Raw genomic sequence first — 19,295 nt, 5'->3', positions numbered from 1 at the left:
GTCAGTGCCATACAAATTTTTCTTTAAAAAATGATAACTCCTTCATTTGTACACGCAATTGCTTCGTACGAAATTTTATAGCATAGTAATGATCATTTGGAGAAGGCCCACCACTTCCCCGCCCTGTTTTAGGTACTGATGGTACCCCTTCAGAGCTCTCGCAAGGACGCTAATTTTTTTGATATGACGAGTCTACATTTAAAATTTCAAAACAAGACCTCCAAATGTCCATGCATACAATGTTATTCGCAGTAAGCAAGTGCTGCGTATTAGTAACCTGTTAGTAAAATCTACTCTATTTGGTTAGTTAGTTAGATAGTAATGATCAGCAGAATCCATTTCTAGCCAAAAAAAATACCCTTGAAAATTCAAGTCTCTATGTCTATGAAAGGCGATTTTTAGCCCACTGTGCGCCGCCCCGAAGCGTACGTGTGGCAGTACCTTTTGATGTACATATTATATTTAGAAGAGAAATGAAGCGAAAAAATGAGTTCCTATTTTATACCTCCGACCATAAATATACCACTCTCTAGATCGATATCTTCGGGCTTTTTGTATACAACAGAATTATACAGTACTTAACCACAGATATACAAGCAGTACCTACCGTGCGGAAAAGAGCAGTAGACAAGATAGAAAAAACTCAAGGTCATCTAAAAGTAAGATGCAACCATAGACAATATAATTGCTCTCGGCCTACTCCATTCATTCACTAGCCCAAAAAAATATTTTAAAAATAAAAATGTCCTTGAAGCAGAAAAATGTCGAAATGTTTTCCAAGGGCAAGGTTCATCTGACTAAGAAAATAAACTTTTACAGTGCATTTCCTTGAGATGAAACTTGTAAATCTGAGAAGAAGAAACCCAAAATGACAAGAAATTTGCAAAAACACTGAAGAAAATTTCCAAAACATGATTGTCCGACAGTATGACGAAGAATTCCGACATTTTTCAGCCTCATGAACTCATGGTTACATATGTTTAAAAATCTTTAATTTCACCAAAACAATAAGATAATACAGGATAACACTAATCAATAACATGAATAAGTTTATCGATATAATAAATAACATTTATACGTTGTGGAGGAAGACATAATGTTGTTATCACTCTACTCAAGGGAAGTTAATAATTAATATTATTCATGTAAAAGATAAGGAGGAACGAGTACAAAAAAAAAGAAGTTACTTAAGTTCGAACACGATTAAAATTTATTTTAAAAAATGTATAAAGAAGGGTTAGTCTTAATCTAGCTTAATGATAGTTTTAAATTGTAATTCTTAAAATTAATTGTCCTTTTTCTTAATCCTAAATTATTGTTCATTCAATGTCTTAAAAGTTGGGTCACGTTACGAGATAAATATGCAAAAATTGTTCAGGCACTTCCCTTTACGATGATTCTGGAACCGCGTACTCCACGTTCGCACTTATCACTGATACACAAAAAGCGGCAACTTGGGCTGGTTCCGAAGGGCGGAATCAGTTCAGCTTGGGCCAAGGCTCCGAAGGGCGGAGTCGGCAGGCAGCGACTTCTGAGAGGGCAGCTTCCTGGGCGGAAGTCTGGCGACCACTCTGGCTTCCTGGGCGGAAGTTCGCGGGGTTACGGGAGAAGCCTCGGTGACCGCTCCAAGGGGGAGGGCAAGAGGTTTCTCGGCGGACGCGAGATGGTGACTCCTCAGAGGCGAGAGCGTGACTGTCGAGAGGGCAGCCTCCTGGGCGGAGGCGCCTCGGCGACCGCCCCAAGGGGGGGGCGAGATGATGACTCTCGAAAGGCGAGATTGTGACTCCTAACTGGGTACTGTTGACTCGGGACTGTTGGTTGCGGAATCTGTCTTCAGCTGTTGAGGCGAGATCGTGACCGCCGAGAGGGCAGCCTCCTGGGCGGAGGCGCCTCGGCGGCCGCCCCAAGGGGAGGCGAGATGATCACTCTCTGACTGGCATAAATATACCACTCTCCTGACTGGGTACTGTTGACTGTTTTTGGTTGCGGAATGTGTTGAGCTGCGCAATCCGGCGACCGTAGCGCACCTGTCGTGGGGTGCTGGAACTAAAGTGGTTCCGCTTTACACCACTTCGGTGCGTTGTCTTGAGTCCATGGCGCTGGCATCGACATTCTCACCGTAGTCGTTATTATTATTTTAAAAGATGCTAAAATGACATTTGTACAAAGCTTTCAAACAATTACAATATGGCCTAGCCTTGGGCGAAGGTTTTTATTGCCGGGTCGCTGGTTTAACAATACACCCATTTCGGATTACGACTTGATGAGGGTCTAGAGCTAAATCTGCCGACTAATGGGTGTATTGCTTGAGTTGGCTTTCTAAATTTTTATTGCGATTTCCGGCCAGGCTCTTTACTAAATACTTAATGTCTAATAATTCGAACTGCCGCCTCCATCTGCGTGTAAAATCACAGAGACAAATGCTGGAGCACGTGTTCGCTTTGGTCTTTCTGTGAATTCAAGTCATGTATATACCTAGGGACATATCAATGTCAAGTATGAAGCATTGTTCAAAAAACCGAACGAATAACCTAAAACTGTTAATTCACTTTAAACTTGAACTTACGTAGGTAGGTTGAATATAATATGTTTGTAACTCGCTAACACTATACTGGCTTATATTGTATTTTTATCACGAACAACTTTAACACGCAATATTTTCGACGGAAATGATAGTATTTCGGCAGAAAATGACAACCCGCGTGTATAAATAAACCACTGTCATTTTGTTTGAATGATTTGAAACTGTCAAAATTCCGTCATCTCTTTCTGTTACACGAGTCATTATGGTAGAGAGCGAGAGATCAAACCAATCCTTCTGTTCTCACCAATGAGATCTGAGCTTTTAGCCATATTATTCGTTTTCTATAAGAATTTTGAGGTGGGCGTGGCGGTTTCAAATGAGTTTCGAGGCCAAAGCTTAGTTAAATGCCCCTGCCTCCGACTCTCCCAACGCTCTAACCAAACTACATAATGGTTTATTTATGATTAGTAGGCGGTAGCGGAGAGTGGGGAGAGTGGTTGATTTATGCGGTAGCGCCTAGCGTTATGGCCTGAAATGGTTTATTTATGTGCGCCTCTAATTGTAGCTCTGTCACCATATCAGTATATTTGCCTTTTCTTGTTAAATTTTCTTGTAAATAAATGATGCCTTATTTTGCACACCGTTCGTAATAATGATTTTACAAAATACGTATTTTTATATTTATTTTCAACCTAAATGTATAAGCAAAATCCCGACCAACGGTTTGCGATAACTTCCATCGCGGCTATTATAACATTGTCCACAACTTGATTCCGAGCAATTTTGATTCTGCAGCTCATGTGTGGAGTGCTTGTCTCTTCGTATTCTCTTCACTTTCGTATTAAAAACTGGTTAATAAATTAATTTCAATTAATATCAAAAGTAAAAAGAAACTACATTAAAAATGTCCGAAGATAACTTGACGGCAGTTCTTTACAAAATTGACGACATTAGATTGGTGAGTAAATTATTATTTTAATTTGTTGCTGTTATTTTTTGAATCAACTTTGTAAACTGACCGATGTTATTATTACGTAAAATATTAACCTATAACTTTGACACGTCAAAATAATACTTTTGACGTTTTACTATTTGTTTCGATTGCTTTATTTATATATTTTGCTTGCAATATTGAAACATTACATGATGTATTATTTATTAAATGCATTATTTATCACAACTTGACACGTCAATAAATTGTTTTGTTGACATTTATATTATTGTTTCTGTAAGCTTTATTTATTATTATTCAAAATCTAGTGTTTTATTTTACATATAGGTATAAATCTAGTGTTTTATTTTATATATATATTTTGCTTGCAATATCGAAACAATGGACTTAATTTTCATTGTGCCGAAAACGTTTTTTTTATTATCATTCATAATTCGGTTATAGCTACACTATTATGTAGAAAAATTGTTCTTATTTACATTCCTGAGATAATAAAATAGGTTATCAACCTAACATACCTAGAAATTAATGGATTAATTTTATACACTATACCTACCTATGGATTTTTTTAAAAAGATCCTTGCTTGTGTAGTGGTGCACTACTTGATGGATAAAGATCCTTGCTTGTGTAGTGGTGCACTACTTGATGGATAAAGATCCTTGCTTGTGTAGTGGTGTACCTAACTTGATGGATAAAGATCCTTGCTTGTGTAGTGGTGTACTTACTTGATAGATAAAAATTATTTACCATTTCACGCTTCACATTTGGATGTAAATTCAAATTTAAAAAAATCAGTACTGTACAAAAAAATATAAGGTAGGTCCATTCTATTTCTTACAACTAAATCACAAGTATAAGGACGGAGAGTTTCACAGAATTTGAATAATTCATCAATTTCAAAGTTGAAATTTCCAATCAAGTTCTGTTACTATCCAACCTTTTAAATAACCAGCCCACAATGAAATAATAAAAAACTTGGATGGAACTTTCACAGAATTTGAATTTTAACATTGAAATTTGTTGAATTGTCCAAATGCTGTAAAACAATCAATCCTAGAAATAAACAGTTTGCTTCAATAAGTACTTGAATAGGTACTGATGGTAGTTGGACCAAATACATTAAAACTTGAATAGGTACTGATGGTAGTTGGACCAAATACATTAAAACTTGAATAGGTACTGATGGTAGTTGGACCAAATACATTAAAACTTGTCTTCTTTAAAATAATTTGCCCGTTTCTACGATTTTACAATTTATTGTTTTACAAACTTTAAAAAGATTTTTTTTTATTTTCACAGGAACAAAGAGCAATTCCTGAAATCAAACCATGCGGTAAGTTATTTCCAACTAAAAATGATACGCCAGTTTTAAAAATATCTACAATTTAAGTTAAAAAATGCAAATATAAACACTCTGTATTAGTTTCCTACGAGAATCTGTTATTGTATATTGGAGAAAACATCACTTTTTGAAACCAATAAAACTGTTATTGCAGCATATAAACAGGGTTAAGTGCTATCTAATAAGTAGATAAATAATTATGAGCTAATTGTAAGTTGAAATTCTGGCAAAAAGTAGTGAAGTTAAACATTTATAATTTCTGAAAAGAAGAGAGAAAGTATGTAATCAATAACATACCCATAATAATAGAATATTTTTTATCTAATCTTTTGCATTTATGAGTTTGTTTATCGAATTAATAACCTAGTTGTGTTCGATATCATAATAAATATTTTGATCCCTAATTTGAGTGGTTTATTTCAGAGGTTTTAATTAAGATGGATTCCGTGGGCATATGTGGATCAGATGTCCATTATTGGGTGAGAGGAAGGTGTGGCAACTTCATTGTCGAAGATCCAATGATCATGGGTCACGAAGCTTCGGGAATAGTTGCAAAGGTAATTTATATGAATTCCCACCAAATAATATCATTATTACAATATACATTATCTATATAAATACAAATGTAAATGTTTGTTTGTTCAAAATCTTAAATCTCCTTAAGTTCTTCACAGATTGCTTTGAAATTTTGACACAACTTTGCATTCGAATATGCGTGTGTTTTTATATAGGTACCTATATTATATAGATGTCACCTGTGACAGGTAAAAATATATGAATATATCCCTCCCACTGCAGCGCAAAGCGATTGGTCGAAAGACCAGTTGGAGAGGTCAAAGGATCTAATCTAATTAATTAATTTATCCAATAAATGGTTCCCGGGTCGGCGGTACCAAAACCTGCCACCGGAATTGTAATTTTATTCCATATTAAAATTTAAATCGGTAATTTCTAACATTTTGTTTCACTAATATAATCTATAACTTTATTTATTGTTTTTGTGTTTAATTCGTAGAACTCCATTTAATTTTTTTTAAATCAAATTTAATAATATAATTATTAAGTTCTGCAAGTATTTTTTGGTTTTTGTTATTGTTACAGCTGTTTCGGCTTTCAAGGCCATTTTCAAACTCAATACTTTGAACTTAATAATTATATTATTAAATTTGATTTTAATTAAATTTAAAAAAAAATGCTTTTACTGTTGATATTTGCTAATTACCGTAAGTAGGTATCTATACTTTTTATTTTAATGTTGATATTTGCTAATTACTGTATGTAGGTACCTATCTATACTTTTTCCTCTTTTCTTTGTATTTGTTGTAGGAGTATGAATATTGATTCATTTTGTTTTATTATATTCTATTGTGTACAGTACTGCCAATATGGATAAATTGAATTGCATATCCCATTCATGTAGCTGGAAATAAAACTATTATTATTTTTACCATATTAAATTTAAAGCACAAATGTAATTAAATTAATACTTATTTTATGTAAAAGCGCTAAGGGCATAAATAAATAAATATATTTATTATTATTGTTCAGATTTTAGTGGTTAAAGTGATTTAAAAGAAAATCGGTACTCACAGATTTATAAATGCACCCTAATTATTAATGCAAGTAATACTAATGTATATTATATCTCTCATTCAAAATTTAGGCGTATTAGATCTGTCAAAGAATTTATGCATAAAAATTCAAAAATCAGTCATTTAAAATACATGTAGGATTACGAAAGAATTTTTAAATATTTATATTGAGGGATCAGTAGGATTTATAGGTCGAATTAGAAGTTCTATCGAGCCGAACCCTCTGATATGAAAATATCTGGAGTCTGTGCATTATTTCCCATTTGATCTCTGGTGATTTGACGTGTTGTTTTTGTATTATTTTGTATTTATTATGCTTATATAATGCACTTGCATAATGTGGATCGATTAGATCAGTGGTCTCCAACCTTTTTGTCGCCGCGGACCGATCAACGTCTGAAAATTTTACCGCGGCCCGTTGAGGGTGGTTAAATTAAATGTTAATATTCAAGAACGTTTATAATATTTTTTATTGAATTGTGTTCAACGGTATTGTGTCGGCGGTTACTTAGCGTTAAGATGTTTTCAACAGAATAAGTTTTTTTTCGCGGCCCAGACCATTTGCTCCGGAACGGGGGTTGGGGACCACCGGACTAGATGATCAATTGTGGAAAAGTGTGTGGAAGGGTTTAGTTTTTCCTGTGGGGAAGATTTAACCCGGACATAAAGTCGGAGAAAAAATAATTTGGTATTTGATATACTATCCAAAGTCATAACATAATAATTATGAAATTGGCGGAAGTGTGTGGTTCCTGAAGTTAAACGATTGAGCCGGTATGCAAATGTGTCTGCCGTGCTCTTAATTTAATACAATTGCTAGACTAGACACATTTACATAATTGCCTAAATATTTACATAATTGCCATATCGGTGGTAGCCGTGAACCTAACTCTTTTTTACTTGCCAGTAAGTAGTAAAAATTTATAGCATTGGTTTTTTGATCTTCAAATTCTGGACTTTCAGTTGGGCTACAATGTTGGGCATAGCGTAACGTTTTTTAACTAGTTTTAACTTTCTTCTGGCGTAACGAATTCTTGACAACCCGTAGTTCAGCTCCAACCAGCCTGAAAGTTGGGATTAGAGGATTAGGTTTTTTGAGCTTCAAATTCTTTACTCCTTTCATTTTGTCTCCAGTGTAACGAGCTTGTTGAATGTTGATGATAGCGTAACATTGATTTTTTTTACTTTTACTTTTAAAATCTTCTAATTTTAGTTGAGCTCTAATGTAACTAGCTTGAAAGTTGGGGTTACGTTAACACAGGTTTTTTGTTCTTCAAATTCTTGACACTTTTTTAGTTTGGATCCAATGTAACGAGCTTGAAAGTTAGGAATAGCGTAACATTGATTTTTTGAGCTTCAAATTCTTGATTACTTTTAGTTGGGCTCCAATGGAAAGTCAGAAATCTTATAGCATTAAGTTTTCGAGCTAATTCTTGCACTTATAGTTGGGCTCCAAGCTTGAAAGTTGGGGATTACATAACATTGGTTTTTAGAACTTAAAATTCTTGATTACTTTTAGTTGGGCTCCAGTGTAACGAACCTGAAAGTGGGGGATCGCGTAGCTATTGAGCCCGGAGTACCGTGCCGCTACTGCGACTTCTGCCGCAACGGGCAGTACAACTTGTGTGCCGATATGATCTTCTGTGCCACTCCCCCCGTCCATGGTAACCTAACCAGATATTACGCCCACGCTGCCGATTACTGCTACAAGTATGTAAAAAATTTTGTTATAACTATAACTTATAATATTATTTACAACCCACACATTGCATTCAATCAGCTGTGAAGCATTGTGACATCTCGTAAGGATCTAGTGAAGTTTTGGAGTTGTGCTCTGCTGAAAATGTTCGTAAAGAAGTAAAAAGCAGCAGCAACTAGTATTTATATGCGATAGGTGAAGTCCCCTATGTGTTTTGAAGGTTATTTAAAAAATTATCACACTTTTTTCTCTTAAATATTTTATCATTTGAAATACGAATATTAAAATTCTTTAACCCTAGACACCTAACGTTCATGTGTACCCTAATAAACCTAACCATTCGTCGAATCGACGAAAATTTTTTTCATTAGTATTTTATCTATTTAAAACTTATTTAAAAAAAAAAATTATTTTCAAAAAATATGAAACAAAGGTTATATTGATAAATAAAACTATTTATTTAAATGTAATTGGAAAATATATTTGTTTTTAAATTTTTTTAGTAAGGCACTAGGTATTTATAAAACTAGAAGTGAGATCATACTTAGAAAATTAATAATAAAGAAATAAAAATAAAAACAGCCTCTTTTCTTTGGCAAAAATAATTAAAAAGATCACGATCCCTTGTGTGAAAAAATAAAAAAACTAGTTTTTCGAAGCGCAACTAGTGCAAAAATCAATTTTATGTTCACCACAAATTGCAGTGCTGCACTTTGAGCAATAAGTCTTCGTCATACGCCTTTTTTTATACGGACATAATCCACAAACTTTTCTTTTTCGCAAATTGGCAGTCTCTGTCGATCCAGGGTCATTTCTGGAGGTAGACTGACCACTTTGATCTTGAATTTCAGTGCTGACACGTAATATAATATCTTGTATTTTACTTTTTATGTGTGTTGGCATTGTACGAATTTGCAGTCGTATTTGGAGCCAAGGTGTTATAAGTTGTGAATGCAATTTTTTCATAAAATCACGACGATTCATTACATGTTGCCCCAATGTGGAGGCATTATGACAATAAATTATGTAACTGTTTATACATGTTATATTCAGCATGCCATAAAAAATGCACTTTGGCCACCGATTAGTTTTTATGCTGCATGACATTACCGCACACATTTGATCAAATGTATCTACCCCACCTTTCGTGCTATTATAAAATTCAACCATTCGTGGTTTCTTTGTTTCGGGGTTCACTGTGCCTTCCTCATCACAGGAAGATAGCAGGTAAACCATTTTTGATGGTTTAGGCTTGTAAGAAAGAAGCGTGAGAGGGCCATCGTAACCAAACATAGATGTATCGACGTTTCTGGATCGACTGTTCTTCATTTCTTCAGGAATTTCTTTTTTATTAGCCCGCAGTGTACCCACTATTGTCAACTTATATGGCTGCTGAAGTAACTGTTTCGCTAGTGGTATAGATGTAAACCAATTATCCGACCGGTCAGTGGTTGAGTGGGCATAGCGCTTGGGTCTCACCCGAGCGTCGCGTGTTCGATTCCTCGGCTGGCTAAGTCCTCCATCACAACACAAGCAACATTTTCAGCTTTCTGTGGTGGTAGTAGGAGATTTTCAAACATTGTTGGGTTATTCGTAACCCGGGAATGTTTGTCTTTCTTTTTAAAAAAAAAATAAAAAATAAAAAAAATGGTAATGTTCCTGTTCGTACCATGTATACTGCGAGTAAGTTCTTTTACGAAGTATTCTCCTAAAAGCAAGCCTCCCGTATCAGTTCCTTTCCCAAGATATGGCGAACCGTCGATCATGTATCTTGTGCCGCTGTCACACATCATTTCCAACTTGAGGCCATACTTGGCGGGTTTATTTGGAATATACATCCGAAATTTACATCTGCCTCGAAACGCCAGCAGCTGCTCATTCGATGGTAACATTGGTTCCTGGCTCGTAGTTTTTTCGGCATTGACCTATGAGCTTCTCCCATATATCTCTTATAGGTGTAAATGGATCATCACGTTGTCGTTGCAACCGCAATATTTTATCATCGAATCGAAGACATCGCAAAAGGAAGTCACACCTTTCTTTGCTCATACACGACACATATCTTGTACCAGAATACTCTGTGTTGAATATTTCATCGAGGTTCAGGTGATCGTCTTTCAAAGCTGCAGTTAATACTAGAATACCGCTGAGTGCTTGGACTTATTCTTTACAAGTATCATTCTGCGTAGATGTTATTTGTCCATATGTTTGTTTTTTTATCTCAATCTCCGAATTGGTCCATTTTACAATTTCTTCTAATATCTCATTAGTCATAAATTGCTCAAATAATAACAGCGGCTCAACCATACCTTTTACAGCACGAGTTGGTCCCCTGGCAACACGTACGATATTTACTGCTGCTACTCTGCACGAAGTACGCCCTTTGTTCGTAGCCCAAATGTGACGATTTCGACTGCGGATATTACTTTGTGTCAAGGTCAAGATACTCGATTGATTGCCTGAGTTCTCTTCCGATAGAACAGGTGGTGATTGTGCCTCCAATCGGTCATCCTCATTGTCCGATGGGTCATCTTGAACATCACTAACCACATCATCAACCTCCACATTGTCTTCTTGTTCACTGACAGATGACTCCTCTGATGAATTTGTGTCCTCTTCCATCAATAAACGTTGAATATTTGCAACAGACAGCGATTTTTGCGAAGCCATAGCGAAAAAACTGCAAAAAAACGACAATAACAATATACCAAAAAGTCACACAAACCCTAACCATTCGTTGAAACGACGACTATGCGCGTAATATATCAAAAAATACTGCACTTACCCGCCGAACACGGCCACTCCCCGTAAGAGTTGTACGAGCACTGAGTTGGCAAGGAACGACACGATCATCCGCGCATGCGTTAAAAAAGGACAACATATTTTGTGTCGCGTAATCGTTGAATCGACGAAGGTTAGGTTTCTAGGGTTAAAATGTCATTCAAGTCAGTTTTAGCCAGTTTGCGGAATTCAATAAAATACCGTTCTTTATCTTTATTTCTTATCTTGCAAAAAACTTATTCTGGTAAATTTTATCATTTGTCTTATAATAAAATGCAAAGAACACCATTTAACCTTTTGAAGGCCGGAGCATAAAACATAAAAATATTAGCGTGATGATGTGATATAACGATGCTAATTTTGTTTTCATACATTTTTCGAAGCATTAAGGTCAAAATCAAATCGCATATAATTCTAATAAAAATCATATTAGATTGCTCGAATGTTCTCCAGAGACCCATCGGTGTTTTGACCCACAGGTTAAACCTTAAACAAAGTTTAAATTTGAAAAAAATTTAAAATCTGCCTGGTTTTGTAAACAGAAGTATTTTTATATGACGTATATAGGCTTAATCTTCACAACTATTAACATAATGTCCGTTTATATCGAAAACATCATAATTTTAATCTTTTGAGCATAATTTTTTATTATCGAAATAAATTATGTAATGTCAGACTCCCCGACCACGTGAGCATGGAGGAGGGGGCCATGCTGGAGCCCCTGTCCGTCGGAGTGCACGGATGTCGCAGGGCCGGGGTGACCATCGGTAGCACGGTGCTGGTCCTGGGCGCCGGCCCCATCGGCCTGGTCACCCTGCTCACCGCCAAGGCTATGGGCGCCGCTAACATCCTCATTACCGGTAATTATATTTCTTCTTGCACTGTGAATTAACCTCACCTTACCTAACCCAACCCAGCAATTGGATTAACCCTTGGAACTAAGAAAAACACTTAACAAACAACACGGACTGCGTGTTAGGTTGTTCAAGAATGGTGCATAGTAACATTGTTATTATTTTTAAATTACTACTCTTTATGCAACGATAAGCAAGAACTCTGATTTATTATTTTGTTGCTAATCGAATATGATGTATTTTAGTATTCTAGCATCATTTTTGAAGGTACTGCATTCAACGGGTAAAATTTTACATTAACGCTCGGTTCAAGTGCTTAAGTGTTTAAGAAAAAGAGAGGAATGTGGTTAGATTAGTTTATCTTCAGAGTGACATGCAAAATGCGTTTGTTGGCATGTTGATATAGTTGTGAAAAACATGCTGTTTTATTTTCTACTAGCTGATGTGTACCTGGCGCTGCTTTACTTTTCTCTACATTCTATAAATATAATATGCAAGTATTATATATATAAACCTTCCGGAGTGAAAACCCTATCAAAATCCATTGCATAGTTTAGAAGAACTAATCGTACAAACCAATAGACGCGGATAGAGACTTTGTGTTATACTATTTAGTTAAAGATTGTATTTTACATCTCTGTATGGCAGTCATGTACATTGCATTGTACTGAAAAATAATATTATTTTGCGTAGATATTGTGGAGAGCCGCCTGACCTTGGCTAAAGAACTGGGAGCTACTCACACACTTCTCGTCAAGCCTGGAGAAAAGGATGAAGATATTGTCAAGAAGATTCATGCCACAATGGGATGTGAGCCGGAAAAAACACTTGACTGTAGTGGAGTGGAATCTACTGCCAGGATAGCCATATTTGTGAGTACACATTATCTTGCATTACCGCCATTGAATGTCAACTTAACAACCAAACAGACAACTTAATACCTTTACTTTACTTGTTTGAGTTGATAATCAATAATATTATCTTTATAGTCCCACATAATCTGAATAGCACACATTTATGATAATATGCATAATAATAATTGCACATTCAAAAATATAAAGTTAGCTGCTATAAACATACATTGGACTATATCGGTTAGAGTCATTCGTCAAAATAATATTATACCGAACTGAGATAACGATTTGTTTTTAAAAAGAAAGAACTGGGGTTACGAATAACCTGACAATATTTAAAAATCATGAATCAAGATTTTTAATAATGATTTCAATATGAAAGTAAGATTTGTAATGTCATCTAATGTTTAGAGTTCTAAATTACTGTGGTAGTTTACCTGATTTCAATGTTTAAAAAATAAACAGATATTGTGATTAATTTTTGGGTTATTATCCTGTGTTGCACTTTCAAACAGCGTTACAGTGTCTATCATCGCGGTAGATATGAGACCTATGAAGTGTCACTAAAACACGTGCATTCTGTCAAAGCGTACCGCGTGATGGGATAGGTTGTGTTGTGACCGCCAGCATTGTAAAGGTTAATGTTTTTTAAGGCTACTCGCTCTGGTGGTGTTGCCGTGATGATTGGCATGGGACCTTCGGAAGTGAAGGTTCCACTTCAACACGCTCTTGCCAGGGAGGTCGACATCCGGGGCATCTTCAGATACTGCAACGAGTAAGTACATAGTCACTTTTACTTGATGTACTTATCTCGCAGGCTGCCAAAGGAAGAACTAAAGAATGAACAAATAGAGTAGTAGATTGGTACTGTCAGCATCGCCCTAGTGGACGACCACCATTCAGAATCGGTACTTTGCTTAAATTGCCTTTAGTTGTGTTTGGTAAACAGATATGAATAATCAGGTACTTAGCAACCATCCTCTTCTCCATCTCACTCCCTTCAGCCTCGCAAAAAACCCAAATCAGGATGCCATAGCAGTGGTATTTAGATAAAAAATAAAATAAAACAATTTTTATATCCAAAATATCTACAGTGGCGACGACTCTACCCTGCAAAGTTAAGTATATCAAACTGAACAATAATATTGACTTAGTGATAGTTTCACAGAAAAACTTTAAATCTTCCACATATTTTTAACGGTCCTAGTTTTTCAAAATACCCCATTGTTCAAATTCTGTGAAACAACCCATCCTTAGTAACGGTTGTTTTTACATTCAATATTACTTATGACTTATGAAATATTGGCATACAGAGCTCCGGGCCAAAAAGGCCCCTTTCTCTTTCATCATGATTTTAAATATTGGTTGTAGGAAAAATAGAATTAGTTTTTAGGTTTTTTTAGAAAATTTTTTTGCAATATACATGGCTGCAATATGGGGGATTTAAGAATTACCGAGGATTTGTTTGGGTTTTTTAAAGGTAGTTATTTCATTTTCATCGTACTGTGCGAGGCAGTTGATGGACGCGTTTTCATGGGTGGGGAGGCCCGCATAAAATGATTCCGCGAGACTTAAGATGTGATCTTTAAGGAGGGGAACTTCAGAGTCCCGGTGTAGTTGAGCATTCAATATTACGAATACACCTTTGTTATTCATGTTTTGTGTAGGTAGGTGGGTACTGAATGATCATTCAAAACAATGATAAAGAATGTAATACGGTTATTACTTTGGAATATAATGTTTTCACCAAAAGTAATTTAGAGCAATTAATAAATTTAGTAAAATTATACCTACGTCTTGTTTTTAACTTATTTTTAAATAACTGAGATAAATTAACTTTTATCAAATGTTTACGCACAGTGCAAAAAGATAACGCACTATGATGACTGGCAATAAAAAAAATGCTCTTAATTCTTTGGCATGTGCTTATAATAATAATATCAAGTTTGTTATGTTTTAGTGATAGGGTGTAAATCATTGACGTGGGTCTCATTTTTATCCAAAATTAGGTTATCAATATTATTGTTCTGGTCAATGCTTCTACAATCGCTTGAATTTTTATCGCTAATCTAATTAATAAATGTTTGATATGGAAGAACGTTTTGCAGTTTCACAAAACATCTTCTGTGAATTGCCAATAACTCCCGTTTGAAGTCCGGAATATCTACCGTGGAAATTTAACATTTGTACCCTTGGAAGTCCGGAATATCTACCGTGGAAATTTAACATTTGTACCCTTGGAAGTCCGGAATATCTATCGTGGAAATTTAACATTTGTACCCTTGGAAGTCCGGAATATCTACCGTGGAAATTTAACATTTGTACCCTTGGAAGTCCGGAATATCTACCGTGGAAATTTAACATTTGTACCCTTGGAAGTCCGGAATATCTACCATGGAAATTTAACATTTGTACCCTTCGAAGTCCGGCATATCACCAGCAGATACTTTAGCAGCTGAATTGCACTGGACTCAATTTTATGATATTTTTAACCTTAAAAAATACATCTAGCATGCTAAATATATTTTATTTACTTAACAAGGAAATAAAATCTCTCTGAATAGAAGTAGCTATTCTTGGGAAACTACTTATGCAATAAATATAAAATTTGGATAAATACATAAACACGATATATGGTAAGATAGTATAACTTTCAAAACATCATTTTGCCAAGCACGCGGCGCGCAAATTCCATTTTACAACCGGCCCGCGAGGTGGTTCTGTATTTGGCAGAAGCCACTGGTTAATGGATATTTTTATTGTATAGTATTTCAAGATGTGTTTAGCTCTTGTTGAAATATGCCATGGGACAAAATATTGCATGTTATCTGCCATCGCTCTAAATTAGTGGTTCTCAAGCTTTTCCAAGTTGCAAAACACTTCCACACGGGTTATTATTTCTTTTTCTAACTGCTGATTCTCGGTATCACAATTTACATCAGACTTTTGGGTTTCTAGGTGCCAGACAGGCCAATAAAATTATTTTTTATATTTCTAAAAATTGGATCAATTTCACCAGAAGGAAACAAAATTCAATCTTCGAGTTTTATTTTTCTTGTTTATCTCTTTATTTATTGAAATATTTACAGTGTGAATATGATTACTTTTATAAAATTAGCATTGAAATGTGTTAAAAATCCAATTTGAAATGTTCATAGCATCCTTAATTTATGGTTAAATTGTCATTCGGTGGAGATGCCAAATAATAAAAATTCTGAAAGTCTATTCTGTTTCACATAGTTCACAGGTGTATGTATCCATACGCTCTTGAGGTGATTTTGCACAAAAACGGCGCTATACAAATCATCCAAATATTATTATTATAGAAATGAGTGAGAGTGTAATAGAATTTCAGTGATGACAGTAATTTCGTACCACACTTGGGGGAAAAGGATGTGTTTATTGTCCGATAGCAACATATACATTATGCAATGGAACTTATGTTCCATTTTCCTGTACATAATGCACTGTATTTTACGTGGTATCCTGTGGAACTTATCCACCATGTAAAAACAGAATTAAGCGTAGATATATAATGAGGCTGTTTATATTTTGTATTATTATTTCAGCTATCCCCTCGCTCTGGCCATGGTGGCAAGTGGACAGATCAATGTGAAGCCTCTCATCACCCACCACTTCACCATTGAGGAGACCCAAAAGGCCTTCGAGGCCGCCAAAGCTGGACAAGGCGTCAAGATTATCATCCACGTTCAGCCCAAAGACAAGAACAATAAAGTTTAAGCTTTAACAACTGAAAAATACAGTTCCATAACGAAACACAACATTGAAAAAAAAGAACAACAAACCTATTCTTATATCAAGTTCTGTTTTGTTACTGTTCTGGTTTATCCGATTACTGAAAAATATATATACCATTTTTAAAGTTTATTAGGAATATTTATTCTACTTTGTAAATTATTTTTTATTTACTACAGCAATTTTATTCTTTTTTTTTATATTTTTCATAAAAATATGTATATTTGAATTTAATAAAGACAATTCAATACAAAATAAAACAGGACATTTAATTATGATTTTTATTTACTAAACAATATAGAACACACTGTACACATTTTAATATAAGGCAACAAATAAAATAATGTAAGACATTTTGCTCCAGACAATGTAAAATATCAACATTCTAATAGAAGCTACGACAAAACTAAACTGAATGGGAAAAGTACAGATGACTTCACCACTATAAATAGAATAATTAGGACTATGTACAGGAATTCAACATTGCTTCCTCCCATCTTCCAGCAGTTGCAGCAGGATAGGATAAACATCATCATATTTACTAATATTATTTTGCCTAATGTGGCTCTGGTACCTTTGCAAAGCACCGGCAATAAACTCCAACCGTTCCCTTTCATTGGGATGATCTATCAGCCAGGATATCAGCTTCTGGTGAGACCAGCCGGCGCACCGATGAGGCGATATTAGTTCTGGCCCTCCGTATGAGAATAGCATCATCATTACTAAAGAATGGGGCAAAGATCCCCCTTTGGATTGACTGTCAAATATCTCACTGGGGGTTAAGTTTAACAACGCCGATAATGCTTTAACTTCTCTGTAACAATCCAGCGAGGTTAGATCGGATACCAACGGTTTTAATGCAATCTCTAACTGTTTGCAATCTACCTGAAGTTTCTTCCTTCCGTAGTCGGAGACCGGTCGCAGGGAACAAACATTCTGAACAAATATCTTGATGCAATGGGTAGCTATATCTTCGCAGCATTTATTCACAGCAACGACATCTCGGTACAGAGACAAATATATTTCTTTGCACCTGGTTATAAACTGCTGCAACTCTCTTAGGTATAAAGAGCATGTAACATTTTCTGGAAAATCACTTCTATTCAGTTCGGTTTCGCTGTGCATGCTTCCCAAAATTAGGTCAACAGCAGAATTTATAGAAGTGCAAAAGGGTTGTAAAATTAAAATGTTTGATATATCTTTGAGACTGTTTTGAATAATGCTGACACTTTCCGATTGCAGAATGCTAGACATGTTTGTTATGACACGTGTAATTTGGGTGGTGAAGTAAAACAAGGCATTGGATATGTCAGCATTTCTTTGCTGAGAAGTTGACGGAGCTTCGACAATTTGTCCAACGTCATTATCTAAACAAACTCTTTGCTCAGCTTCTGTACTAATCTGTTTGACACTCTTGGCGATACTAGTGGCCAGGGCTATACTGAGCTGCTTGTCTCCAAGAGAGACACTCAGGGCTGCAGACACCATCCTCACTGCGGCATCCATGTCCTCGGACTTGGGGACTTGGTTGCTATTCCACATGGTTCTCACAGGGTCCAGAAGTTTCTCCAAAGATTTGGAGAGGAAGTAATTTTCCCACAAAGACAGGAGATCCCTTTGTACCTCAAAGTCCTTATAGTTCAACTTCACGGTCAAGTCATTGTAACATTTTAGTAACTTTGGATAGTCCACTTCGACACATTGGTTTGCATAGCCCGAAGTCTTCCTCAATTCCACGCTAAAAGTACTTGATAACTGTCCCCAAAAAGATTTTGCAAAATTATGAAAACTTTCAAAACTCCTCAAATCATTGAAGGCCTTTTGTAAAAGGATGATCTTTTTGCAGCTCAAATACAAGTTTTCATTGAATAGTTTTTCCATGTTTTCCCAGAAACGGACTCTGTAGGATTGCATATTCATGATATTCGCTTTCCCCGGCCCTATCTTACCCTGCTCTCCCTGTTTCTTTGGCTCACTCACGTTCCTAATATCAAATGCAGATTTAATGGCCTGACTGACATCTTTCAAGACAGATGAGACGACATCATCAATTTTTTCCTTGGCGCAGTGCAGGTTAGTAAAAACTTTAAAACTTGAAAGCAACAGAAGTTTATCTCCGGAGTTCAGCCCCTTGTATAATTGGTGGGAAGCGTTTTCAACAAGCTCGTGTTTCTTAGCTGCAACAACTTGTAAATGTTCCAATAAAAAATCAATTCCACTAAAATCGTTATCTCCAAGGAGTTGTTCTATGTTGTAGATCAAATTGGCTTGAGCACTCGAGTCTCCATTAAGATCTGGTATTATTTTACATAATTGCACGATTTTGGAAGCGTCTCGCATTATGTGGCAGACCTTTTGAATCCTTCCCAGTATAATTGTTTGGCTTTCAAGTGCATTGTAAGGTATGAGCACCTGAGAACGCAGTTTTTCAATCCCAGTCAACAAGCTTTGGGCGTCTATGTGCATAGAACCAATAACTTTCTCAAGATTGGTAGCGTGGCTGGCTTGAGTCAAAAGATCGTGATGTTTTGATAAAACTTGGGATTCCAATTCTGAATTCAGTTTTTCGATGCCTTTCGTAAGTTTGTTAACTTTTTCGGTTGCATTAAGATCTTCTTCAAAATGGGGCTTATCATTGAGGAGGTACTCTCTATAGAACTCATCATTTTCTATTTCGAAGCATACATCACGGTATTCCATTTTGAAATATTTAACCACTTTGATGTTTAAATTAAACAGATAAATTAAAGAAACGTTGAATGAACGTATGTAAAAATGGCGGAAGAAATATTGCGTTTGTTTTCACGATATGACTTTTGTTTGACAGCAGATATGTTGACACGTCAAATTAATTTTTAATATCTATGGCGATCTATGGTGATCTATGGATATTTATTTCAAAATAAAACAGGCCAGCCACGAAACCTTTATTCAGGTCAC

The 19,295-nt window shown here is 35.7% G+C and overlaps 3 protein-coding genes across 3 annotated transcripts; 1 reads left to right on the top strand and 2 right to left on the bottom strand.

The window, feature by feature from the left end:
- Positions 1 to 2,990: 2,990 nt before the first annotated feature.
- Positions 2,991 to 16,627, top strand: LOC149425751 (sorbitol dehydrogenase-like). Its single transcript, XM_089641582.1, has 8 exons — positions 2,991 to 3,482; positions 4,777 to 4,810; positions 5,243 to 5,376; positions 7,931 to 8,121; positions 11,567 to 11,751; positions 12,439 to 12,617; positions 13,253 to 13,374; positions 16,169 to 16,627. The coding sequence occupies exons 1-8, from the start codon at positions 3,429 to 3,431 to the stop codon at positions 16,338 to 16,340; spliced, it is 1,071 nt and encodes a 356-aa protein (XP_089497708.1). The 5' UTR covers positions 2,991 to 3,428; the 3' UTR covers positions 16,341 to 16,627.
- Positions 10,121 to 11,556, bottom strand: LOC149425752 (uncharacterized). The gene is made up of 2 exons (XM_089641591.1): positions 10,896 to 11,556; positions 10,121 to 10,790 (listed from the first exon to the last, which is right to left on the bottom strand). The coding sequence occupies exons 1-2, from the start codon at positions 10,961 to 10,963 to the stop codon at positions 10,271 to 10,273; spliced, it is 588 nt and encodes a 195-aa protein (XP_089497717.1). The 5' UTR covers positions 10,964 to 11,556; the 3' UTR covers positions 10,121 to 10,270.
- A 39-nt stretch (positions 16,628 to 16,666) lies between the features above and the next one.
- On the bottom strand, positions 16,667 to 19,192 carry fws (Conserved oligomeric Golgi complex subunit 5 four way stop). The gene has a single exon (XM_089641569.1). It carries the CDS (start codon positions 19,053 to 19,055, stop codon positions 16,833 to 16,835), a length of 2,223 nt encoding a protein of 740 aa, XP_089497695.1. The 5' UTR covers positions 19,056 to 19,192; the 3' UTR covers positions 16,667 to 16,832.
- Positions 19,193 to 19,295: the final 103 nt, after the last annotated feature.

Source organism: Hesperophylax consimilis, chromosome 2, assembly GCF_061612785.1.
Source record: "Hesperophylax consimilis isolate HC1 chromosome 2, BYU_Hcon_1.0, whole genome shotgun sequence".
NCBI lineage: Eukaryota > Metazoa > Arthropoda > Insecta > Trichoptera > Limnephilidae > Hesperophylax > Hesperophylax consimilis.
The sequence above is the reverse complement of the archived record's forward strand: the minus strand, read 5'-3'. Positions and strand labels throughout refer to the sequence as shown.

Coding starts and splice junctions, on each gene's coding strand:
- LOC149425751 (XM_089641582.1), top strand. CDS start 3,429: ATGTCCGAAGATAACTTGACGGCAGTTCTTTACAAAATTGACGACATT. Junction 4,811..5,242: donor TCCTGAAATCAAACCATGCG/GTAAGTTATTTC, acceptor GGTTTATTTCAG/AGGTTTTAATTAAGATGGAT. Junction 13,375..16,168: donor ATCTTCAGATACTGCAACGA/GTAAGTACATAG, acceptor TTATTATTTCAG/CTATCCCCTCGCTCTGGCCA.
- LOC149425752 (XM_089641591.1), bottom strand. CDS start 10,963: ATGATCGTGTCGTTCCTTGCCAACTCAGTGCTCGTACAACTCTTACGG. Junction 10,791..10,895: donor GGAGTGGCCGTGTTCGGCGG/GTAAGTGCAGTA, acceptor GTTTTTTTGCAG/TTTTTTCGCTATGGCTTCGC.
- fws (XM_089641569.1), bottom strand. CDS start 19,055: ATGGAATACCGTGATGTATGCTTCGAAATAGAAAATGATGAGTTCTAT.